Source organism: Zonotrichia albicollis, chromosome 27, assembly GCF_047830755.1.
Source record: "Zonotrichia albicollis isolate bZonAlb1 chromosome 27, bZonAlb1.hap1, whole genome shotgun sequence".
Lineage (NCBI taxonomy): Eukaryota > Metazoa > Chordata > Aves > Passeriformes > Passerellidae > Zonotrichia > Zonotrichia albicollis.
In genome coordinates, this window is record NC_133845.1 from 284,944 (window position 1) to 301,229 (window position 16,286).

At 51.6% G+C, this 16,286-nt stretch overlaps 2 protein-coding genes across 3 annotated transcripts in view; both read right to left on the bottom strand.

The window, feature by feature from the left end:
• The window catches only part of KMT2A (lysine methyltransferase 2A), a 39,554-nt gene extending 27,261 nt beyond the window's left edge, over nucleotides 1-12,293 (bottom strand). For both annotated transcript variants that reach the window (XM_074527848.1, XM_074527847.1), the window contains exons 1-4: nucleotides 11,917-12,293; nucleotides 5,396-5,465; nucleotides 1,683-4,348; nucleotides 246-423 (exon numbers count right to left, since the gene is read on the bottom strand). In XM_074527848.1, the coding sequence (XP_074383949.1) occupies nucleotides 246-423; nucleotides 1,683-4,348; nucleotides 5,396-5,465; nucleotides 11,917-12,255 (3,253 nt within the window). In that variant the 5' untranslated portion in view covers nucleotides 12,256-12,293. The remainder of the gene's footprint in view (nucleotides 1-245; nucleotides 424-1,682; nucleotides 4,349-5,395; nucleotides 5,466-11,916) is intronic.
• Nucleotides 12,294-14,954: 2,661 nt separating this feature from the next.
• On the bottom strand, nucleotides 14,955-16,189 carry ATP5MG (ATP synthase membrane subunit g). Its single transcript, XM_074527866.1, has 3 exons — nucleotides 16,028-16,189; nucleotides 15,670-15,830; nucleotides 14,955-15,127 (listed from the first exon to the last, which is right to left on the bottom strand). The coding sequence occupies exons 1-3, from the start codon at nucleotides 16,089-16,091 to the stop codon at nucleotides 15,029-15,031; spliced, it is 324 nt and encodes a 107-aa protein (XP_074383967.1). The 5' UTR covers nucleotides 16,092-16,189; the 3' UTR covers nucleotides 14,955-15,028.
• Nucleotides 16,190-16,286: the final 97 nt, after the last annotated feature.

Below are 16,286 nucleotides of genomic sequence, written 5' to 3' on the forward strand. Positions count from 1 at the left end.
TGCGCATACACATGTATATGCACACACGCCCCTTGGCAGAACACAGGTTTGGTGCAAAACACACATATTTAACACAATTCCCAACAGCTTAAAGGATTAACCCTGTTTGAGTGGCACTGTAATAGAGAGCCCAGAGCTCTTTAACATACTTTCCCTTGTTAATCACTTGAAGTCCTTATTTAAAGCAATCACCAGAAGCTGACTTTTTATGGGCCTGCAGATGAAAACCAGAAATCCTAACTCACCATCATTCCCCATGGAAGACAGTATCTTCTCCCGCTCTTCCCATGGTAAGGCACTCAGAGTGGGCATGTCATCAGGAAACACCGCGCGCTTGCGGCCCAGCGCGACAGCTGCTCTCCTGCAAACATGTTTGATTCGTGGTCCTCGGACTGACGTTTCTGATGAATCACTCTCTTGCCCCTAGATTTCAGAACATGAGAGCAGACAGTATTCCTAAGAAAGTTACCAAAATGAGACTGAGAAACATGCATAGAGACTTCTAAGCAAATTATATTTTAGCTTGCAGATTGTAATAATCAGGACAAAAAATGACTTGGCCTTCTAAGCCTCAGTTATCCAAGAAAGAATAAATGCAAGAGAACAAGAGTTGTGACTCAACTGGAATTCCAAGGTAAGTCTCCATCCACTACTGGAAAGCCAACTTGCTCATGAAGCCACATTATCAAGGAACTGACATTAAAAAAATCAGAGTCCACTGGAATTGGAGCAGCATTTGGTGCTGATTGATCCAACAGAAGCAAATAGTAGATGAGGCTGTTTGAGAGCTTTGCAGCTGTTGATGTTTCAGGTAAGGGGTTTACTGAGATACTAAACAAATTGATCATTTCAATTTTCCATGTTTTAGTAAGATTCTGGAATGTCTCCCACTGAAATAACTATCCCAAATAAGCAACTGTGAGAATCTGGGCTTCTGCTACACCAGGCCAGTCACACAGATGCATGGGCATCTTCATTTCAGAAATAAACAGCTGGAGGCTTCTCTATTTGAAATACGTACTAGCGATTTTCAACACTAGTGCTGTTACAAAAAGTAAAAATTTAAATAAAAAGTATTTCCTGAAAACATATCTCACCTCCCTTTCTGGCAGGTAAAGAGGACTGCAGAAAAGGGTGGTTTTGGGGTGGGGAAGAGGGAAAAGAGCAAAGTGGTAGGAAGCAGTTCCCCAAATCAGATGAAAAATTCCAATGGATCTTTCTCCCTCCTACAAGTGAGAGATCACTGTATAAAGTTAAAAACCAGAAAGATCAAGAATAACCTTCCTTCAGAAGCCAACTTTATGGAGAAGGGCCCCCAAGAAACCTCAAGGCAAAGACAGACACTGCATTTTGCTGGAACTGCACTTTTCAGAGTGAATACTACTCTAGTTGATGGCTTTACTTATAGTTGTTCAGAGAAACCCAGTAAGCAGCTATGCTGTACTGGTCTCCAAAATGCATGCAGCTCCCCTCTGAGCTGACTATGCAGCAGCTCCCTCTTCCCCTCAGCTTCTGCCCAGGGCTTCTTGGTTTTGGGTCGTTTGCCATCTGTTGCACTAACAGCTGCTTAACTTGGCACATTAATTCTTCACGCTCAGTATACAAAAGCTATTTGTGACTTTCAGGACAAGTTCAAAGTAAGATGCACTCTAGCAAAAAACCCAACTTGGAAAAAGGAGTACCTGTGCTTTTGGCTGATCTGCTTGTTTGAGGGACTTGCTCTTCTCAATCTTGTACAGCTGGGCTTTTGCCTTTTTCAGAAGACTAGCTACCCTCTTGTCAGTCATTGGCAGTTTGTCTGCTTGAGCCAACATAGAACTGATGGAGGAAGCAGAATGTTTAACAGTGCTTGATGAAGGAGCAGAAAGACGGAGAGCTTTTTCCTTCTCCAAAGATGGCACAGTGGGGCTGAGATCCAGGTCTGATTTGTCCAGCCCCCCTCTACCTTTCTTGGATGTTTTGGTTTTGACAGCTGTTGTATCTACCAGAGCAGCAGTGGAAACCTCTGCCGTGGGATCTGCTGCTGTAGACTTCTTCCGCCCGGCAGTTTTTTTGGCAGATGATGATGCTGCAGCGTCTTCGCTGACTTTTTCTTTGGGCATTTTACCTACAGGAAACAAAGCGGTGCTATTCTGTACTTCTGACCCTTTTCTCCTTTTCTCTTTCTTTGACTCCCGTTTGTTCTCCTTTTCTCTCTCTCTGTCTTTCTCTCTGCTCTTGTCCTTCTCCAGGGCTTTGTCAGCATCTTTATCTTTGGAGAGCTCTTCTGCTGCCCTGTCCTTGTTTTTACCTCTCTCTGTCTGGGGACTTGATGTGAACCAGGGGAAGAGAGGAGCAGGGCTACCAGATGGGAAAGGCTCTGCTGGAGCATTCGTCTGCTTCCTTGGTCTCTGGTTTCTTTCTGCTGATTCCCCAGACTGTGACAGGGAATGGGAGGGAAAAGTAAAAGTTGAATTTAAGGCACTAGTGGCAAGAGAACTAACTGAAATACTAGTTAAAGAGGAAGAGACAGAAGACTGTGGAGTGAGAGTTGTCAGGTCAGAGGTACTAAGCCTTCCGCTCCTCGTCCTCATGGAGTGTGAAGGAGATCTGGGTTCCGATCGGATGGGGCTGAACGCTTTCCTCTTGCGCCGCCGAGAGGACGTGCCCGCGGCAGAGGTGCCCGTGGTGGCACGGCCGACTGACGAGGGCAAGGTCACAGACTCGAAGATGCGGGAGTGGGCCTCACTTGGTGTGAATCGTGGTGCTCGCAGCAGAGGGCTTCTCTTGTGCATATCAAACCTGGCTCCAGAGTGCAGTGAAAAGAGACGCGTGGGAGCTGTCGCACCTGGCGTTGAGAAGCCAGATGCAAAGCCAACGTCCTCCGGTGTTAGCGGTGGGGGTCTGAAGTTATCAAATATCGGTTTGCGAATAAGACCCTCTTTGGCATATTTTGCTGATGAGAAGTACTGCGGCTCTGACCTGGAATGTTTTAGGGACGTCCACCTAAATGTTGGCTCTCGCAGAATTGACTTTCGTTTCTCTTGCATCGGTGCAGCAGAAGCAGGAAGAAAGGGCGAGGCTAACGGTATGGTTGGAGGCATAAGCCAAGGGGTATGGTCTGAGATGCTTGAAGCAGGCTGCAGTGGTGGGGGGGGAGTGAGCAAGGGGGGAGGAGGAGAGGAGGAAGACTGCTGCTGTGGCATGCTTGGTAAGGCTGACAGCTTTTTTGCAGTCCTCTGGCCAAAACTTCTTTCTGTTATCGAAAACCTTCTATTTCTCCTATCACCATTATCATTTTCAGGGGACTGAGAAACAGGCAGGGGAGTGTGAACTTCTGGAGTATTGCTTCGCTCCTCAGAAAGCATCTGCATCTCCTCAGAAGCCTGGGAGTCTGTAGATGTATCCACGCTGGGGCTGCTGGACCGTGAGGAATCTGAAGACATCTGAGATGAATGTTGAGAAGCAGCGCTGGACTTTTCACTGGAGCCACAAGATGTAGTGCTGAACCTGCTGTTTGGTGTGGATTCTAGTCTGGATATTTTAATAGGAGGATCGTAGTCTTCATCCTCAATAAACCGTTTGGGTGTTTTGATAATCCGTGATGAGATTGCACTCACAACCGGCATGATAAACTGTCGAATATTTTTGAGCTGTGTTCTCCCCATCCTGCCCTGCAGTTTGGCTGCTTCTTTCTCAATCTTTTTTTGTGCTCCCTTTTTAGCCCTCTGCAAGAGTTGCTTAGCAATCGTAGCATCCGTCCTTTTGGTGGAAGGTATAATCCTGACAGGCTTAATCCTGCGTGGACTCTGTCTGACAGCAGCCTTCTCTTCCTTTGTGAGAGGCGGTGTGCCATCCTTTTCTTTGCGAATCCTCTGGGGCTTCTCCAGCTGTGAGTTCATGACCAAAGTTGAGGAAGTCTTTAAACGTTCGGAGGACGGTGGCCTGCCCCTCCTGCGCACGATCTGAACGCTCTTCCTCCCAATCTGAAGTTTTGTCCCAGGCTTAAATTTAGATTTCAGTGGGGAAAGCTTACTAGTTCTTAATTTCTTGATTTTAGTTGCTTGCTGAAATGTAGTGGATGGTGATCTTTTGATTTTTTTCAGACTCTCTTTTTCTTCTTTGCTGCCCTTCTGAATGTCCGATGTGTCCTTTTCCTGTGACAATTTGAACTTCACACTTGTAAGTGCTGGAGGTCTTCCTCGTCTTTTTTCCCCACTCTTTGACTCCTTCTTCTTTACTTTCTCCATGGATGTGGTTTCAGACTTGCTTGAAGGGGAACACACTGATGAAGAGTCTGACAGTACAGCTGAACTTCGGTCAGAACTGCTCCGGGGCCTCCCGCGAGGTTTCCGTGGACTAGATTTAACTGAGAGGGAAACAGAGAATGCAGGGAACATATTAAATTTCTCCAGGTGTGGGATGAGCATTACCCAGGTCAAACAAGTGTTTACTCAGTATCATTCATGCTGCCCATACGTCACCAAAACATTTAATAAAATCAACAAATAAAAATAGTTTTGGCACTACATGTAGAGAATACCTTCCCAACAAATGTCTTTTCCCACATAAAATACCATGCAGATAACTTGTTTAAAAATGCAAGCTAGCCTTTTCCCAACAATTATATATTGCACAAGCCCAGCACCAACTTCATGCTGGGAGGGAGCAGTAATTCTCAAGGGCACATGGTACCTTTTAAACACATGAATTTTTATACATTTTTTTAAAGCAGCTCACAGCCAGCTGAAAGACAAAAAAACCTTCCTTTCGAGTGCCATCCATCTGCACTGCTAGGGGAGAGGTCAAGAGAGCAAGAACAACCTGCACAAGGCTGATACAAGACAATTTACTAAAAACTGGTTTTAGCTTTAAGACATAGTTAATACTCAGCAGTGACTTGGAGCCATCAAGCACAACACTTGATTACCCACCTTGATCAATGCATTTCACTGCAATCTCACCAAGTCCAGCTATTTCAGTTCTGGATCTTCCCTTGCACTAGCAAGGCACTCCACCACAGTTTGCTGTTGAAGCCAAGCTGAGCAGATGATTATGGTGGAAGAGCAAAGCGCTCTGGTGAGAGCATTTATTGACAACACAGGCAGAAAGGAGTCTACTGAAGAACACTAAAAAAGCCAAACCAGTTCAGACCCTTACTCTTTAAATAGCTGCCTCTCCAGAACACTGACATGAGGTTTCAAGTACTGGTTTCATCAGTATAACTCCTTTACTCAAACTTTCCCTGCTCCTTTACAGATCGGACATAGAGAATCCAAAACTAACGGCATTGAATCTAAAGACTGGTGTGGCTTTTATGCTGGATGAGATTTGATGGAACAAACAGGATAGGCACAGCAAAATCATCACAAAAGAAAATAGAAAGTCAACACCAAATCCTGCAACTTGAACTTACCTGTGGGGGACCTTGTGGGACTTTGTACTTTGACTTCTTCATCTGAACCAAAACCTAAAAACTGTTCATCCTGCAATGAGAGAGAAGAAGGAAGTTTGAGGATATTGATATTAATGTTGAAATGAACTCCACTGTGAATGAAGCACAAAAGGATTCTAGAGGATTCTCCTTACCCAAAAAAGATACTGGCATTTGCTCCTTTAACAAAGAATTGCTAAAAAGGAAATACAACTTGCAGCAGAGATGACAAGAAATCCAGCAAAAGCAATGATAAAGTAGCATAAAACAAATTACATTATGCCAGAAGACACTGCTTCTGCCTGAGACACCTTGCATCACAGAGCACCCCTGAAGGCCATTCCCAGAAAGGGAGAAACTCAACTTCAGTCCCGCAGCACTGCCAGGGGAGCAGGAGCAGTGGGAGTGGATCCGCTCCAGGCCTGCCTCCGCTCCAGAGCACGTGGGCTACGGCAGGATGTAAACATGGCTGGGCGCTGCAGCGCTGCCGCGTGGGCCGGGCAGGGAAGGGACGGGAAGGGGTCCCCAGCCCTGACAGAGGGAGAAGCTGCCAGCAGAGACACATGCGGCCTGAAACCCAGACAAGGCACTGAGAAATAATATATACCTAAGAACAGTCAGGTTTAGAAACGCTGAGGGATCAGCTGCTCAACCTGTGCGATTTCCTGACTTGCACTGGCCTCCAAGTTCCTGTGGCTGCTACAGATCTTCTCTTCATTTTGTTATTCCGAGTCCTAAAGTCATTATTATTTTATCTCTGGCTACTAAATCAGTACTTGCCATATATTTGACAATCACCTGTCAATCCATGATTACAACTTGCATTATTTTCAAACTGAGCTCTGTTATCTTGCTTTGCTAATGTAAGATAAAGTACTGTTTCCAACATTAATGCTGGCTTTGGCCCAATAGCCTGGGAATGACAATTTTTTCCATTTCTTACCAACCAGTCACCAGAAGCATCTACAGCAAAAAGGCTCCTTCCACAAAACAATCACTTACGCTTCATTTACAACCACAAGTAGTATGACCAATATGTACTTGTGCTTGTGTGTTCAGTGGCATTCCTGGGTGTATTGGTGACCTCAGAATGGTCACTATCACTAGCTGGGAAGGCAGCCCTGTGACCTGTCAGAGATGATGAAGAAAGCCACTAAGTATCACGCAGCACTTGCCAGGCTAAACGGTACAGCTGGCCATCACATGCCAAAATGCAGCTTTGAGGCAAACTAGGCAGGAACAGCCTCCCTTCGGTTTTTCAGAAATGTCATGACAGATGGAGAGTGATTAAAAACCATGAAGATTTTGAACATGGCCTCATTTACCTGAAAAAGAATAATGCAATGCAAAAAAGGCCACTCAGAATTATAAATTAAAGGATGAGAGGGAAGGCTTGCCTGATGCCAGACATGAAGACTAACCAAGCACGCACATGGTATGATCTCTCTGTGGGCAGCACATACATTTCCCATTCAAACATTGCACTATCCCAACTGGGTTCAACTTCAGAGTTGTGCACAGATAAAGAATGGCTTTTCCTGAAGTAACCCAGCTACTAAAGAACAGAGAAGTTGCAAGCAAATGTCTGTCACAATGCTCTTGAGCAATATTACTTTTCAAAAAAATTCCAGTTAAAGATCTCACAAGGAAAATCCACCTTCAAAGGAGAAACTATCCTGCAGGCACTAACTGATGTTCTGATCTTTGTCTGAGGAATATCAGTGTAAACCATACCACTATGGGTCTGTGAAGTTGCAAGGGCCTCTAGACCAGCAATGCAGCCACTCCAATCATCACCTGAAAAAGTTTATTTTACAATAGAGTCACATGACCAATGCTGTCCTTCCTATTCCCCATCCTGGGTCTGGCCCAAGTTAGACAGCACCTCACTTTCTTGGAAAGGGATAAGCTATTTTTAGAAGCTCATTCAGATGCCTGCTTAGTGACTGCAGCACAACATCTACCAGACTCCTCTGCTTTCAGCAGAGTAAACACCCTTGGAGGCTGGCGGGTAGTAACCCTGAGACGAACACTGCGTGTTGGAGCAGAGCAGAGTGTGCTGGGAGCTCAGGGAGATGCTTCCCAAGCCACTACTTGTGATGCAACTCCAATAATAAACAGCTGAGCACTTGGAGTGATCGTTATGCACCAAGTCAGATGAGGGGACATCTGTCCTTCCATTCAGCTAAAGCTTTGACCAGGAGTGATGCACAGACTTTGCTGGGGCTTCACCTGGGAGCAGCACTGACCTACAGAGAACGTCTTGAGATCCCACAGCAGCTCTTGGCCTGGTCACCTCCACACGACAACCCCCAAACTACACTGCTGCAGGCATCACCCATGGCAACACAATGGTGATTAGGGCTGCAGCTTCCAGGTTTTCCAGTCCAGGTTTTTCAGAATTAGAAAGAATATATTGCTCTTTATGCGGCTGAAGCTCAGGGTGGGTCTATCACAAACGTGTTACTGAGAATACAGATCTATTTTGTCAGTCCTGGTTCCAACCTGGATAAGAAATTCTGATTCATGCTTTCCAATCTGAATACAGAGGAATGCTTATTAGAACACCTTAAACACTCTCATTCTGGTCACAACAAGCTTTCAATAACACCACTTCCAAGGAAGAGTTAGTCAAAACACTACCTACAAAGATCAAGCATTCAGATGGTGAGAGAAAAGCTCCACAATTGCTGTATGGATGCATTAGAAAAAATCTTTTGTGGTGGTAAACTCATCTTTCACCACATCACCTTTCATTTGAAAAGTTTCCCAAATTCCTAACAAACTTCCCAAAACTGCTCCTCTGAGGGTTTGGAGCACTGAACAAAGTGCTCCAAACCACAAAAACAGAAACATTTATTTTCACACATCTGACAAAAACAGCACCTGAATGTTCAGGAAGGGAAAGTGCAGGCCATGACCTGCATCATCCTCACTCACCATGTGTCTCTTGTCAGACATCAATACCTACGGCAGTCCCCGCCCCGTGCATGTGCAGTGACCACCTTACCTGTGACAGGTACCGCTCTACACCTCCAAATCACACACCAAACACTCAAGCAGTCTGGAGCGACCACTCAACCTAGCACTACCTGAGGAAATTTTCAGGCAAACAGAAGAAATAATCTGTACTTCCAGCTCAGGCACGACCCTGGCAGCAGTATGGAAGCTAATCCTTACCCCCAGGACATGGATCTGGTACCATTTCCAAACATTCCAGGCATCGGCAAACGTCCACAACTCCAACAGTCACCTCATAAAACATTATGCCCCAGGTATAATCATGGTGGTGCCAGGGACATCACCATTACCACCACATCCAACTGCCAAGCTTGAGCTTCTGCAACTTTCAGCCAATACTGCCAGCATGCATCCAGCACACGCTCAACTTTTACGTCCCAAAGCTTCAATCCCCTTCACACATGGGCAGGAAGCTCTAAACTGACAGGCAGAGCAGATATTTAACAACTACTTTTATGCTTCTTTTATACCAAATATTGACATAATGAACAAAGAAAATGCAATCATCTTTTTCTTGCTCCTACAGTGCCACTCACACCAAGCTGAAAGGTTAGTACCCAATACAAATGCTACTGTTCAACCAGTTACAGCTTCACTGTGCCAAAAGTCCCCCAGCAATTCTTCTGGTGTTAAAATGAAGTATCAGAATGTGGCTCCTTTAATGTGAGCTGGTTTCGAGATAACTCAGTGCAAGACTGAGCTGCAGCAGAAGACAAAGCTTTGTACAAAGTGACCTGAATCTGAGGAGAATGCCCTGACACCCCATAATTCAGGTGCCTTTTAAATGAGAAACACAGTTTGCTACATACTACGAAACTGTCAAGGAGACAAGGGAAAGACTGAGTCGAATACTTGTTCTGGACAACATTACTCCTGCATCTAACTTGGTGGTAATACCCAATTTCAACAGGTATCTACACTAGTGCAGACAAGAATGAGGTATAAAAAAATTAAGCATGCGGAGCAGAAGTTGTAAATAAAGAGGTAACACAACTTCTTCCTCTGATTGCTACTGGCTCCTCAAAACAAGTGCTCAGAGTTTACTCCTGACGAGGAATAACGGCCACTCAGTTGAACAGTGTACCTGGCTTGGCTCAGGAAGGACCCTCAACCTTGTGGAAAAGAACAGCAAGAGCCCCAAGCAGTGACTGAGAGGCCATGGTGAGCCCTAATATGAGGGGGTCTTCTGCAAGCCCCCTTCCAGAAGAGCACCTCCAGCAGAGCAGCTACCCCATGGGTACCAGAAACTGCACACAGCTGCCCTCTCCTCTGGAGAGCCCACAGGCAGCCCCCCTGTGCCAGAGCCCTTTCCACACCCTCACCCCTCCCCAGAGAATCTGTACTGCAGGACAGAAAAAAGCAGCCTCCGGGGACTGTAATCTTCACTAGGACTAAGACAAGTGCACAACTCACCAGCCAGGAGAACTATGTCCTTTGAGGCAAAAATGTTGTGTTTCTTGAGCACCACCAAAGGAAAGGAACCAAGTGGGTGAGTTAACCCAACCTGAATGTTTGGGAGCATCTCCTCTGAGTATGCCCAAGAGTACCAGCATGCCGTAAATCCAGAGAGAGGGGAAACACCTGGGGCCTGCCCCTGCCCGGCTCATAAAGGACAGACAAAACTGAGCCTACAAACACCAAGCCACAAATCAATGTTTATCATTACTTTCTACTGTATGCAATGCTATTAGAGAAAAGCTATTAGCAGCTAAGTAGAAAAGTAATGTAATATGTAGAATTCTTAAAATCCAGGAGACCCTGTATTAATCAGCTGCCACACCTACAATGCATTCAAGCTATTTTACTTTAAAGCAAAAATACCCTAAAGGCTAAACTCAAAAAGATGTCTCAAAGATGTTTTAGGGCTTTTTTGAGACACAAAAATATACTTGAATACAACTGGAATTAAACAAACGACAGCCCAATGTCATCTTAGAAAAAAAAAATAATGAAAAGGAAAAGAAACAAAGCTACTTGCCTCCCCCCACATGAAAAACCTCCTGGGTTATTAACTCTGTGGTCAGCTTGGTTAGCCAGATCTCAAGTAATTTCTCTCCCTGAACTAGCACTGGTGAGATATTAACTGCTTCCCAGGGCACGCCAGGAATTCCATCAAGCCATGTCTACTGCAAACAACAAAAAAGAGAAGTATCCCAAAGTGCAGCCCCTGAGATGATGGTGTTAATGAGAGCAGCGTGACTCACACCCCAAAGTCTGCACAGGTGAGAGCAGGAGCGTCCCCACGCTCAGCTTGGCTCCTGCAAACACAACCCAGCTCCTCCAGCACCGCAGCCCGTGGGAACTGCCACTCTACAGGCACGGAACTCCTCCAGCTCAGCCATGAGCCAAGAGCTCCACTGCATGGCACCCAAAAGAAAATGCCAAAACCAGGCCAGAAAGACACAAGAAAACTGTATTTTCATGTATGTTTTAATGACCTCTGCTACGGCCAGTCATGGGAAAGGAAACCAACTGGTCTTTATACAGACAAAATACAAAGATACATTCACCTACCCTACAGCTGGCAACCTGCCTGGAGGAGATGGAGCTGGCCCTTCAAAAATCTCTAAGAAATCCCTCCCGGTACAAAAGACCTGGGGAATTCTCTTGCCGGCGCAAGGATGCCGCTAAGAAGCGATGCAAAACAACTGGGGGAAAGCAACGCTGCAGCTCGTAGTAACACACCCCCATCATGTCTTCCCTGTTCTGTCAATAGGTGGGTTGTTGTCGCACGCCCACTCCGGCTGCCTTAGAAAGGCTTAAAAAAAATGAAGGGAGGAAGAACCGCAACTCAAAAAAAAGAAAAAAAAAGAAGAAAAAAAGGAGCACCAGCTCTCCTAGAACCGGGGAACGGCCTCTCGCAACGGGCCCGCCGCCCCAAGCTCCGCCTGGGGCATCCTCAGCGGCGAAAGGGAGGAAGAGGAGGAGGAGAAGAAGGGGGAGGGCCGGTGCGCGACACCCACCGCCGGGCCCGCAGGAGGGGCCGGCAGCCCAGCCCCCTGGAGCCCCCGCGCCCGGGGAAGGACGCGTCACCCCGCCGAGCATCCTCGGCACCGGGCGCACCGGGCGGCCCCCGGCCCATCCATCCTACCTCGCTCCCGGCAGCGGGCTGTGCGCACCGCATCCCGCCCCGCCGCGGGCGCGGGAGCGGCGGGAGCCGGATAATGGAGGCGGCGGCAGGGAGGACGCACCGGCGGCAAGTCGCGTGCGCGGGGAGGGACCGCGAGGGCGGCCGGACACGGACCGGCACCGGGTCCCGCCCGCCTGGTCCCGCCACCCGCCCCCCCACGGCCCCCCCCGCCGGGCGCGCCCTTTGTGCGGGGCGCGGGAGGTGTGTCCGGAGACGGGCGGGCTGTACGGCCGGGGCTGGGTGGGTGCGCCCGGGTGTGTTCGGGCCGCCGCCGCCGGGGCGTCGGGGATGCTGCGCCCGGGACCCGCCCGCCCGCCGCGCCCCCCCGCCCCCGCCCCGCCGCCCCTCTCACCTCTCCGCTGCCCGCCTCGGTGCCGCAGGCCGCTCGGAACCGCCGCAGGTTGATGCCGATGGTGGCCGAGACCTGGAGCGCCGCGTCGAAGCCGGGACCGGCCGCGGCCGCGGGGCCGCCGGGGCCCGGCGCTGCCCCGCCTCCGCCGCTTCCCGCCGCCCCGCCGGAGCACGGGCCGCCGCGCTCGCCCTCGCCCGCCGTCGCCGGCGCCGCCGCAGGTTCGGCGGGCCGCAGGCTATGCACGGCCGGCACCCGTAGGCGGGACCCCCCCGGGCCCCGGCGGCCCCAGCCGCCGCTGCCGGGCCGGGCGGGGAAGCGCCACCGACCGCTGTGCGCCATCTTTACTGAGAGGCGACGAGCCAGAGAGCGGGGCCGGGCCGCACCCCGCGCCCTGCATAGCGCTTCGCCGGCCCGTGGAGGCGCTGCATAACAACGGATGCCATGCAGGTTGTGGGGCTCCGCCATCCCGCCGCCCCGGCACATGTATAAGCCATGCTCGATCAGTGCTAGCCCGGGATAACGCTGGGCGATATGCAGGGCCCCAGGCCTGAGCCCCAGTGCAGCCCCCCGCCCTGGATAGCGCAGCCTCGGGCCGCCGCGGCCCCTCATCGCTCGCAGCGCCATACAGGCGCAGGGCTGCTGGCGAGCCGGCCCCGGAACCTGCCTGCCGCATACACGGGCCGCTGGCAGCCCTCATAACCCCGGCGGCGATGCCGGGCGGGAGCGGGAGCCCCGCGCCCCGGACCGCGCATACGGCATAGGCGGCGCTGCCGCCCCCCGCATAGCGCCGGGACGGATGCGGGGCGCGGCCCCGGCCGGGCACGGCACAGCCCGCAGTCCCCGCCGAGACCCTCCGGTGCTCGGCCCGGGACGAGCCGGTCCCTGCGGGGGCACCGCGGCCCCGAGCTGTGGTACCGAGGGCGGGCAGCTTCGCCCTGGCCTCCCGGCCCCGGCTGTGTCCTGCCTGCGGCCCCGCGCCCTGCCGGTGCCGCGTCCCGCTGGGTGCCATCCCCGGGAGGGAGGTGGCGGCGACAGCACCGGGCTGGCAACCCCGTCGTGCACGGCACGGCGAGAACAGGGTTAAACATCCAACAAGTGCCCACCGTATTCCAAGAGAGCAGCACTGCAAACACGCGGATAAGATGTAAATCCCTCTGCCTGGGGACACAAAATACCCATTTTCCTCCGAAGTTCATCAGCCGAGGGCAGGGGAGGAGGGAGGGGCGGCGGGAGGCTGTCCCCGAGAGGCAGCCAGACACTTGTGGTGTTTGGGAGGACGAACAAGCTGCTGGAGCCCTTTGGGGTCACGGATGCTGCTTCTGCCTGGGGTTCTGCTGTGGCAGCGGGGCTGGGGGGGCACTGCTCCCGAGGACTTCCCGGGAGGAGAACTAAAACTAGATGGTTTCGTCGTCTCCAGGGACAGGAGCGTCTTTGAGCTCTCCCAAGCTTTACTAGTGCAGCTTGATCCCATCCTCCCACTGAAGCTTTTGCCAGGCCAGTGCTGGTGTGAGCTGCAGCCCCCTGAATGCCCACTGAGCCTGCTCTGAGAGAGGCACATGCAGACAAGAACAAGTCAGAGATGAGAGGCAGCTCTTGGAGCTAGATCAGACAGCCTTGCCCTCAGTGGGGTTCTCCTTCCAGTCAAGCTCACACATGACATCCCATATGTGTTCTTCCTCTCCTTGAGGAACATATCCTGCAGAATCTCATACCAGGGCCTGGTCCATTGCTCTCACTGGTCTCTACGTGCTGGGTGAAGAGTTTGTGATGACAGGAGCAAAAAGCTTGTGGGGAGGAGCAGTTTTGGGGGCCATCATTCACCCCTGCTCAGCCAGAGCACTGGCTGCAGCCCTGGTCAGGTTTGCTTGGGCTGAGCAATCACAAAATTCTGCAGCACCAGGAGGAAGGCTGTGCAAGGCAGGAATGGTGTCCTGGCCAGGCTGGTGGGAGATGCAAGCACAGGACACAGGCTGGGCAGGGGGCTGGAAGCACAGGTCCAGTCAATGCTCCTGTTGCACACTCCCCCACAGAAGATAAGGAGTTCACTGAGCCTCAGTTTTCCCATCTGTGGCATGGAAGTGACCTGTGACCAGCTGTGACCCAGAGCTGCTGGGACAGGAAGTCTTCTTTTTAACAAGACGGAAGAAAAGGTCTCCATCCATGCTATGAACAACCTTACCACATCTGGAGTGTGTGAGCTCAGCTGCACTCCCGGTCAGAAGCACACAAGGCCTTGTGCTGGGATGAGCTGCTGAGAAGGGCAGTTCTGCTGCAGGGAGAGCAAGTGACATGCACAGTCACCCCAAGACATCAGGGTCACTGAGGGCTGGGGGCCTGCAGGGTCACCATGTGCACAGCACAACGCCCACAGAAGCAAAGGAGCAGCAGGACAACAACTGTATCAACGAGGAGCAATAATGACTAAAACCATCTCTTCTAAGACAGTAAGAACAGGCTGCTAGCCGCAGAAAACACCTACAAATTATTTTCTGAACATGTCAGAGCACAGGGTACTCACCAGGTTTTGTAGAAAACCCTGCAAGAGCTGGCTGACAATGAGCAAGGTGGTAGAACCCCAGACAGCTCAACCTTTGACTGGTGGTAGCTGAGGTACGACATGTAAGTAAAAAGGCTCTGCTTACTTACGCAGGCTTCCACTGCACCAGTCAGATACCAAACCTGAAGGGCTACGTTCCCTATGGAATAGGCCATGGAAATTGCTTTTGATAATGGAAAAAGTACTGGAATTTGCTTTTGGGTCCCAGTAGCTGATGGGAACTGCATTCAGGAACAAATGGAATATTTCGCCTTTGCAGACTCTGTTTGATTTTGGGGCTCTCAGACCTCCCCTGGAGCCACAGTTGGGACACAGTGAGTGTCCCTGAGCAAAGAGAGCTCTGGTGACCAAGTGCTGTCACTGAAGCACTCTGGCACCCTTGGGCCTGGCCCTTAGACCCCCCTTGAGGAGCCATCCCTGCCAGCGTTGCCCCCAGGACAGGCTGGCACCTGTCAGAGTACCAGACAAGGATGACAACAGCTCGATCAGCTCCTAGTTTTATTGTTGCAGCCCCCATTACAGACCCAGCACTGCTGGCACTGCTGAGGTGAGTGCTCACACGTTGTAGCCGATGAGGCCGCGCTTGCCGATGATCTCCCCGATGTAAAACCACATCAGCACCTCTGTGGCCACCAGGCCGTTCCTCACTGCGTCCTGAAAGGAAAAAGCCACTGCTCAGATCCCACACTCCCACAACAGCCCCTCCCTCACTCCCACCCCACGTCCATGTCCTCCAGCAGTTCTCAAGGTGAAAACCCAGAAGCGGAGCAGAGGGTACCCCTCAACACGTCCCATCACAGAAATGTTCTACAGCATTAAGCACACTGCCAGCTATTGATTTTGGCTTTTTATAGCCCTTTCAAGGATCATTTCTTAGCCCACACACGGGAAACACACTAATTTCAGGGCCAACCGATGACACAGCTGATCCAGAAGGCTGGGCTCATTCAGCCACCTATGGATTCTCCCTTCCCTGGGAGCAGAAGGGAGCAATCACAGCCTGGTCCAGGCAGGGAAGAATTAAAGCAAATAAAATAAAACACTTTAAACTCTGAGCCCCTGAATTCCATGAGCTTCATATGCCGTTGAGAACAGTTCCTACTCTTCCCCAGGCAGGAGCAGAGCATGTCCCGGGTGGATAGGAGGCTCCCGCTGGAGCTGTGTCCCGGCAGTGCCGCATCCCGCCCCGCCGGTACCTTGACAGTGAGCTGCGCCAGGCGGCCGCTCTGGAAGGCCCTGACCAGGTCCTTCATGCTATCGATGGCCCGCGGAATCTCGGCGGGGGTCGGCGGGGCCAGCTCCACTTTGGCGTAGTACCAGAACGTGGCCAAGCGCGGCTTCGAGTACTTGACGGCGGCTGCGGGAAGGGGAGCGAGCGGACGGTGTTTTCCCAGCGGCGGGAGCCCGCGAGGCCTGCCCTGCTCCGGTCCCGCTGCCCTCAGCCCCGCGCCCCATCCCCTCCCCTGCGCTCCCCCCGGCCCGCTGTCGCTCCCCTCGCCTCAGCCCGCCCCACGGCAGCCCCGCTCCCTCCCCGTGCCCCGCGCCGCCCCTCACCGCCGACCAGCTCGGGCCCGCGCTGCACCAGCCGCTGCACCAGCCCCTGCGCGGCCTTGGCCATCGCTGCAGCGCGCTCAATGTCACCGCCGCTCACCGCACCGGCGATCGCCGAGGGCAGCCCGCAGCGAGGACCCCGGGTCACGTGCGCGGGGCGGGGCCGCACAGGATCCGCGGGTTCGAGACCCGCGCAGTACCGGAAGCGCGCCGGTGCCCGCACCGAGCCCAAACAGGCTTTTTAGAGCTCCCGGCAGCGCCA

Excerpts from the sequence above, each read along its gene's own strand:
- ATP5MG (XM_074527866.1), bottom strand. The coding sequence starts at position 16,091 with ATGGCCAAGGCCGCGCAGGGGCTGGTGCAGCGGCTGGTGCAGCGCGGG. Across the intron at positions 15,831-16,027 it reads CGGGCCCGAGCTGGTCGGCG|CCGCCGTCAAGTACTCGAAG; the intron begins GTGAGGGGCGGC and ends CCCTTCCCGCAG. Across the intron at positions 15,128-15,669 it reads TGGCGCAGCTCACTGTCAAG|GACGCAGTGAGGAACGGCCT; the intron begins GTACCGGCGGGG and ends TTTTCCTTTCAG.